Below are 8,162 nucleotides of genomic sequence, written 5' to 3'. Positions count from 1 at the left end.
AGCAGGGCTGACAGATTTGGCTGAGATGAGATGATGCTCTGTTTTACTATTCAGAGAGTTTATTGCTGACATAGACAACAAAAGCAAGAAGAGCAAAGGCTCCAGCTTCCCACATCCTCTGTCGCATAGGACTGTAGAAACACAAAAGGGGATGTGGATGACATATGGTTCAACATGAGCGGTGGTGTGCATTTACACGGCAGCTAAGCAGTTTTATAACCTACAGCTGTACCCTCAAAAAAGAGGCAGAAGGCAGACCTCATCAGAACTTGGAATTCGAGGACAGAATGAGTGGGGAATGGCCTTGTAGCAGCTCCACACAAGCCTCCCATACTCTCTTGTTCTGGAAGGATCATAAGGCATTCTGCCAAGACTTAAATCAGACCGGCTGCAGTTAAATCTTGCTTATGGGGGCTACGTAGAGACATGCAGGTCATCAGGATGCCATGACAGAGCCATTCCCCAACAGAATCAAGGATTATCAGAGGTTTTAGTGCCTAAATGAGAAATGCTTCCATCAGCTGTATCAATCGTAATTTTATGAATTGAAAATTAGAAATGGTATACTTCCTGATGCCATGGGGGGAAAGGCAAAAAAGATGCTATCCAGTATTCGGTACGGTAATCAGTGACCAAAATATATAAACAACAGTAGCTTTACCCAAATATGGAGACAATAGTAGCTTCCTAGAACAAGCAACACTCAGTAATAAGATATAATGGGAAAAAGGTCATTTTCACAACGACAAGGAAAAGTATACAATACTGAGAGTAAAAAATAAATACATAAATAAATAAATAAATAAATAGATAAATAAATAAATTAGTTTTATGTGGGGAGGAGAAAAGAAACCTTTACTTTAGAACCTAATAAATGATTCAAATAAATGGAAGCATATACTGTGATCCTTTATAGAAAGACTTAATATTTTCTATTGTAAATTTCACTCCAAATTATTCAATAGGGGAACTCGACATGGCAATTTGAAATTTTATTTAGAAAAATAAATGAGCAAAAATGGCAACAAAAAAATATTTTGAAAAAGAAGTGAGATACGATGATGTTGGCACAGACAGACTAGTCAGGAGGACCGGGCACGCTCTCATGTGTTCTTGGACACATGAAGGGTGAAAAGGAAACGGGCAATATTACATAACACTGGGCGCAGACTGAGAGCTGCCCTTGCTGGTTGCACAAATTGCAAAAATGTCTTGGAAATTTTTCTCAAATTTGGCCTCCAGTTGAAGTCCCAGACTGATGAATTTCTTGTCCTGAAAAAGTAAAGACAAAAAGAGTAATAGTGCTCTTTTGAGCTTAGACTCCCCAAATTTCAGATAATCTGGATCTGCTTTTGAGGCTCCCTGAATGTCAAGCGAGAACTGATCCAGTTAAGAATAGCTCATGTTCCCTGAGAGCTTGATCATTTCTCTTTATCTGGAAGACAGAGAAGCAAAAAAGAGTACTATATGGCAGTCTAATTCTTCATCAGAAACTGATTGATTTAGTTTGAAAAAATTCTAGATATTTGAGTTTTGAACACAGTACGTATTATTCGTAACAACAGGATAGTATGGAAATGTCTACGGCAAATTCCCAGTGCCTTCTTTTCCCCTTCATTCCTACCCCTTGAGGCAATCCTTGTTAATTTTCTGATACAGCACCAGGGAAGGCCGATGTAAAGAAATCCAAAAATTTAAACTTTGAGAAATTTGATTTGGCATTCTCCTTTAGAGAAGAGTTGGTTGCCTTTAAAATGCACTTCTGTTTCCTATGGAAGGGACTAGGTCTGCAGTCCACCGTTCTCTGAGGGAGAAAATTGGCTCTCTAGAGGTGAGCTGACTCTGAGGTCCTAGGGTACTGTTTGCAGTGACACCGCTGATGTGCTGTTGTTTTCCTCTTTGGAGACCACAGGGCTTTTAGAATCCTTCCAGAATTTTTACTTGTGTGATGAGGCGAAGTTGTTACATTTTCCTGATACAGGAAAATGAAAGGTAAAGTGACTTAATTGAAAGAAAAAGGGGAGCGGGGAGAGCCACTTACCCGGTAAAATACCCTGTGGTTCTGAAAGATGAGGCGCATGTCCCTTATGAACCCCTTCACTTGTGGGTACAACTTCCTAATCAGCTTTTTCCTGATCTTGTTCAACCACATGGACTTCTTCAGGCGCCCAGATGGCTCTCTGCTCTGTTGGCAAAAGTACCAAAGGGCAGGCTGTTAACATGGTTCCGAGTCTACCATCTGTAGACTCTCCCTGCTGTGGGCTGAATGTTTGTATCTACCCCCAACCCCCAACTCATGTGTTCAAACCCTAACCTCCAATGTGACGATGTTAGGAGGTGTGGCCTTCGGGAAGTGATTAGGTCCTGAGGGTGGAGCCCTCATGATGGGGTTAGTGCCCTTCTTAAGGGGACCCCAGAGAGTTCTCTCCCTCTGTTCCACCCTGTGAGGACACAATGCGAAGTTGGCAGTCTGCAACCCGGCAGAGGGCTCTCACCAGAATCTAACCATCCTGGCACCCAGATCTCAGACTTCCAGCCCCCAGAACTGTGAGACAGAAATTTCTGTTGTTGAAGCCACGCAGTCTGTGGTACTTTGTCTTAGCAGCTTAAGCTGCTAAGGTCTGGCTAAGCTGACAAAGACATTCTTCATCAAGGCAAAGGTAGTAGCCACTTGTACCCACTGGATTCACATCACAAATTTGATAAATGCCAATTTTGGGCTTTGCTGCTATTACTTACATAATATGGTTCTGAAGCAAAAAAGGGGCTTTGTGAACAGCAGTAGACCTTCAAGAGGAGGAACTCACATTTCTGTAAAAGATAGAGGAGATCTTAAATGAAAAGCAGCTTGGAGAGAGCGAGCTCTTAAGCATGCTCAGACAAAACACACAACTCCCAAACCTGTGGACTCTGAAACAAACAAAGAGTGGGGAGTTTCCTTTGGAATGCAAATTTTTTGTGTTAGGTCAAGGCTAGCAAGCAACCGCAGCTTGCCTTTGGGCACCATCCCTCCAATCCCCAGAAAGACTGTGCTGCTTCTCTCAACTAAATAGAAAGGAGGAGGCTTCAGGTTCACATTTCAACTCACCAGCTGCTCCTCAGACATCATTGGCCTCTCCAGCACCTCAGATTCCTGGCGACATGGCTGACTTTCTGGGGATTTTTCCTGAATGTCCTTTATCGAGCAGAAGATGCAACTCCATGGGTTCCTAAGAGGAAAGACATACAGTGAGCAAGCACAGGTTCTCTGTGAAGCAGCCGCCGCCGTTGTTACAGCTGCTGAAGTCCTCTGTTCAAGAATGACTAATGATTTCCACCTTGTATCCACCTTCTCTCTTGGGGGCCCCTCTGCACTAGAGCCCCAGTTGGACTCAATTAACAAAGACACCCTCCCCGTCTATAGTGGTTTCAGGGCTGACAGTCTGTTGAGTGAGGTGCCATGGTGGGTGATGGACTTTCAGTCACCTTAAAACTTAGGGTTCCCAGGGCCGGCCGAGTGGCATGTTGATTAGGAGTTGGCTTGGAACCCCGGCTCTGAGCAGCAGGGCCCCGGTTCGGATCCCACATGAGGGCCAGTGACGCTGCACCTTCTACAGCTAAGATGGTGAACAACAGCTCGACTTGGAGCTGGGATGCCGTGAGTCGTCGGCGACAGCATAGGCTGCAGTGGAGCTGCAGTGGGCTGCTGTAAGCTACCGTGAGTGGCTGGCAGGTGGCGTGAGCTGCCAAGAGCCACCATGAGCGGCTGTCCAGTGGCCAGTGAGCGACTGCCTCACCCAGGAAGAGTGCAATAATAACACCAACATGGGCCAGTGAAGCGACGTCCTCCACAACGAGACTGAAGAACCAAAGTTCAGTAACTTGTCTGTTCCCCTTCCCAATTCCCCAACGTTGTTCCCCTTTCCCAATTCCCCAATAAAATATTAAAAAAAAATTAAATAAACAAACAAACAAAACTTAGGTTTCTCATCTGAGCCACTGTGAGTGTGGTAATGAGACCTGTCTGCCAGAGTCGAGTGTCGAGCCATCAGGCCACAGGAAAAGTCAGGAAACCAGCTCTTGACTCTCAACTTTGTTGAGTAAAGCACACAGCACAAGCCATAGGCATCCTCTCCTCTGGCATTGCCACATCTATACCCAGAATCTCTGCTGCTGAGACTTCATGGAAAGAAATCTACCAACAGAGTGTCAGATATCTTCCATCTGTCCCTAGGGTCATTCTTCACTCCTGTCTACCAGGCTCTCTGAGCTGGGAGGCTCTCGTTAATCAGGTTGATAAAAGGGTTCATCTTAGCGATGCCATTTAGCCTCTCTCCTGGGCCACCCCTGTGCTTGCTCAAGAGGCCCGTCTCAGAATAAGATGTATAGGTTGCCAATTATAAAAACAGTTATGGGAATGTGAAGTACAGCATAGGGAATATAGTCAATAATATTGTGATAACTATGTATGGTATCAGATGGGTATTAGACTTAAGCGGTGTTTGCTTGGTAAGTTATATTAATGTCTAATCACTGTGTTGTACACCTGAAACTAATATAATATTGTATGTCAATTATAATTGGAAAAAAGAGGCCCATAACAAAGCACCCGTGGTGCAGGGTCGGGGACTATATGTATGTGGGCTCAACAAAAAAGCAGATCCATCTTCTGCCTTTTAGACTGCCCACTACAGAGGTTTACGCTGAATTCCTGAGGTGGCACCACTCCCTGACAGGTATCTGAGAGCAGGTGGGTTGCATTAGATTCCTGCCATTATGGAGGGCAATGCTGTGTCCTCCTAGCGACACACACATTCCTGGTAGACATTATCCTCTGCCTACAGCACCCGCCACTAACAGAATTGCCTTATCAATCTCCATGTTAGCCTGCATACCATCACCTCTGACCAAGTATACATTATACAGCAAAGGAAACGCAGCAGTGGGCTCATACCCTCAGAATTTATGGGTCTTATCATGTACCCTGTGAGCCAGGGCCAGCTGACTTGAAAGACTGCTGGGAAGGCTTTCTGAAGGCTCATCCCAGATTTGCCAACTTTGTGATGTTCCCATGGCAGGCGGTCTATGCTTGAAACCGGCAGCTAATGTATGATGTCATCACCCCATCAAAGTGCATGAGTCTGGGAACCAAACTGGGGAGGTGGTGGTGACATCACTTCCTATTATACATAATAACCACATGAAGAGCTTTGTTTCCCATTAATCTACTGCTGCCGGCACCGTTAAGTAGTTCTGGGTCATATTTCTGGATCCTGATACTTAAGGACCCTGCTCCCTCTTCATCAAGATGCATACAACCAGGGACAGACTTTGTGGACTAAGGGTGTACGGTAGGAGGAGCTGTACCACAACAAAAAGAGCAAGAGGGGGCTGAGTCTCACTAACCTGTCAGCATCAATACACTGGATGTGGCATTTCACATGAAAGGACCTTGAGCAAGTGTCACAGCAGAACAGCTTTCCTCGTCTGCGGCACACCTCACATTCATTGGAGTTTTCTGGCTAGAAGAGGCGATAAGGTAGACATCATGGGGATTAGTGAGACCCCGGAAGGGACTCGAGAACACACAGCCTTTGCTTGTACCAAGGTGACACTTGAAAATTGCTGTCCTCAAAATATTAAAGAACAACACTGAGCAGAGATTTCAGAAGGCATTGGGTCTGCAGTGAAGTTCAGGAGGAAGTGGCTGTGTTAGGTCAGGAAAGATTTCCTTGTGAAGACAGGGATTCTGACATAGAAAGGCTAGCAACCACAACAAAAGGAGGGTGAATTAAAGATAATCTGAGCAATTTATTATTCTGCTGGCAAAATCTGGCTCAGGAATACAATGTCTTATCTGGTTGTCTACATTGCATCATCAAAATGAACTCATCAGAGTGATTCATTGAGAATTTAATATGATGGAATAAACTTCTGAGATGTCAGTGTACCCCATTTTCTTGACCATAAGTTCCCCATGAGTTGAAGGGCTGTGGAAGGAATCCCTGCGCCATGGATTCTGTGCCTGGAGGGCCCTGAGCCTGTGACAGTGCTTTTGGGTTGGAAAGATCACAGGCACAGATGAACAGGTGGGTGCCAGGGAGGATGGAGCTCTTTGGCTCTGGGCACCTGGGGAAGGTGGCCCGTGACTCAGCTTGGTATGTAAGTGTGGAGGTGCCATCTCTGAATGGCCAGGGAGTGAGGTAATGGCAACCACTGTGCCCATGGATGACTTGGTGCTTTGTTCTATATGAGGACGATGGAGGAACCCACAAAATTGATTGAGGCTGGATTTTCCACCCATCTTAATATGTGGGACTTTTAGCCAGATTTAATTTCATTTAGTGAAGTTAAAAATTTGACAGTGTTTGCATCTGAGTATTGTGGAATCAAAAAACACATGTTCAAAATGATAGAATTTATAAACCAGAATAAGAATTGGTCAAGGAATGAACCCATTGGTGGCAAGGGAAATAACATTTTTTCTTTTTGTGACAATCTATATGGCAGTAACATGTGAATCCCTACTTACTAACATTTCTATGTATGAGAGTTGTGTGTCTATGATGGAGAAATGCCCAGAAAGATTTGGCTCCTCTTCTGGGAACATCTGAAAGAACAATTTGAGGAGAACTATGTGGTCATCCAATGGGTGACAGCTCTACACCCAGATGAAAATATCCTGTTCACACCATGGGTTAGAAGGAGGAATTCACATCCTCATGTGACAATCTAGGTACAAAATAATGCACAGAATTGGAGACTGGCCCACCCAGTGATGGGTAGTTGGGATGCTGGTGGATGGCGAGGAAGTAGGGAGGTGACGGGGAGCACCATTTTCCCCTCTTCCTTCTAGAAATATTATGCTTTGTTTTGTGACACTCTACTTTTATGGAGTTGTGCTTCTTTCTTTTCAGGTTCCTCACTTAGAATGTTGGAATTCCTTGGGTCTGTGTCCTATGTCCCCTGCTCCTTTCACTCTCCTGGTTGACCACAACTGCTCCCATGACCACACCTATCACATTTATCCCCAGACTTTAAGACCTGTGTCTCTGGTCTCCTTTTGAGCCCCCAAACATCCACAACTTACTTTCCATCATCTCCACGTAAATGTCTTTCATTGAATCTAAAACCCATCCTGTCCCAACCCCGTTCCTTATTTCCTGTCTCAAATCTGCTCCCCATCTCACCAAGCACGCCATCATTCACCCAGGAGCCTAGAGGTGAACATGGGTTCTGCCATTTCCGCACCCCCAATATCCAAATCCATCACCAGGCTTGCTGATCTCATTTTTTAAATATCTCATTTCATTCTCAGTGCTTCTGTGAGGTCCGCTACTACAAGGATATTGAGGCCCTAATCATAATGCTATCTTGTTAGCCAAAGAAAAATGGCTTGCTATTTGGGTTATAAATCATAAGAGTCAGAATATCATCCCTGGGCCCAATAAACTGAGGTGAATTGGGATATATTTAATTTGTAAATTTTCTTCATTTATAAATAAAAAAAAAAAGAAGAGACCCAGAAGTCACATATATGAGGAAATTCTAAGCTGCAAGATGTCTATTGCCCATGTGCTCCCTTTCAGTAGGAAAACTTGTGGAATGGCCTGTTTGGGACCTCCTTGGGCACATCCCCATGTGGGGCTGGGTTGCCCTGGTTTGGGGCCGTGTAACTGTTTTTCCTTTTTGTCTTAAAAGCTGAGACGCATGGATGCTGACCACTCTTTTCAGGCTGCTAGGTCAAGGTTTCTGAACCTTGGGTACCTGTGGAATGACTTGGCCTCCTTCCAGTAAGAACAATGACTGTCTCAGCTTTTACCTCCATCCCAGGGCAGAGAAGCCATAGGCAGATCACTCAGTGTGATCCAAGGCATGATGACCTGAGGGGTGACCATGTCACTGCCTGACTCTCTGAGTAGCCTAGGCCCCACCCACCCCATTAGTGATGCTCTTATCTTAGACAATGAAGTCGGAAGGGGCTACACGGGCTCCGTAAAGGACCCACTTGCCCTGAGTACATTCTCTGCAGGAGTCATGGCAGTCTACATTTTGAACTCTCCAGCTTAGCTGGGCCTGTTCCTTCCAGCTGATGACCAAAACCATCTTAGCTCTGCCTGCACCTTGGAGTGGATGTTTGGGGTTTTTGTGTCCTTCCCTACTGCCTTCTTTAATATGCTGCT

The 8,162-nt window shown here is 44.9% G+C and overlaps 1 protein-coding gene across 12 annotated transcripts in view; it reads right to left on the bottom strand.

Annotated features, from left to right (window-relative positions):
• Positions 1 to 977: 977 nt before the first annotated feature.
• Positions 978 to 8,162, bottom strand: part of SP100 (SP100 nuclear body protein) — a 79,016-nt gene continuing 71,831 nt past the window's right edge. For all 12 annotated transcript variants that reach the window (XM_019628859.1, XM_019628826.1, XM_019628869.1 and 9 more), the window contains 5 exons: positions 5,386 to 5,501; positions 3,089 to 3,209; positions 2,740 to 2,811; positions 2,042 to 2,185; positions 978 to 1,272 (listed from right to left, as the gene is read on the bottom strand). In XM_019628859.1, coding sequence (XP_019484404.1) covers positions 1,150 to 1,272; positions 2,042 to 2,185; positions 2,740 to 2,811; positions 3,089 to 3,209; positions 5,386 to 5,501 — 576 coding nt within the window. In that variant the 3' untranslated portion in view covers positions 978 to 1,149. The remainder of the gene's footprint in view (positions 1,273 to 2,041; positions 2,186 to 2,739; positions 2,812 to 3,088; positions 3,210 to 5,385; positions 5,502 to 8,162) is intronic.

The sequence above is a fragment of the Hipposideros armiger genome, unplaced genomic scaffold, assembly GCF_001890085.2.
Source record: "Hipposideros armiger isolate ML-2016 unplaced genomic scaffold, ASM189008v1 scaffold_17, whole genome shotgun sequence".
Classification (NCBI taxonomy): Eukaryota; Metazoa; Chordata; class Mammalia; order Chiroptera; family Hipposideridae; genus Hipposideros; species Hipposideros armiger.
Note: the sequence above shows the minus strand (reverse complement) of the source record. Positions and strands in the feature narration are given on the sequence as shown.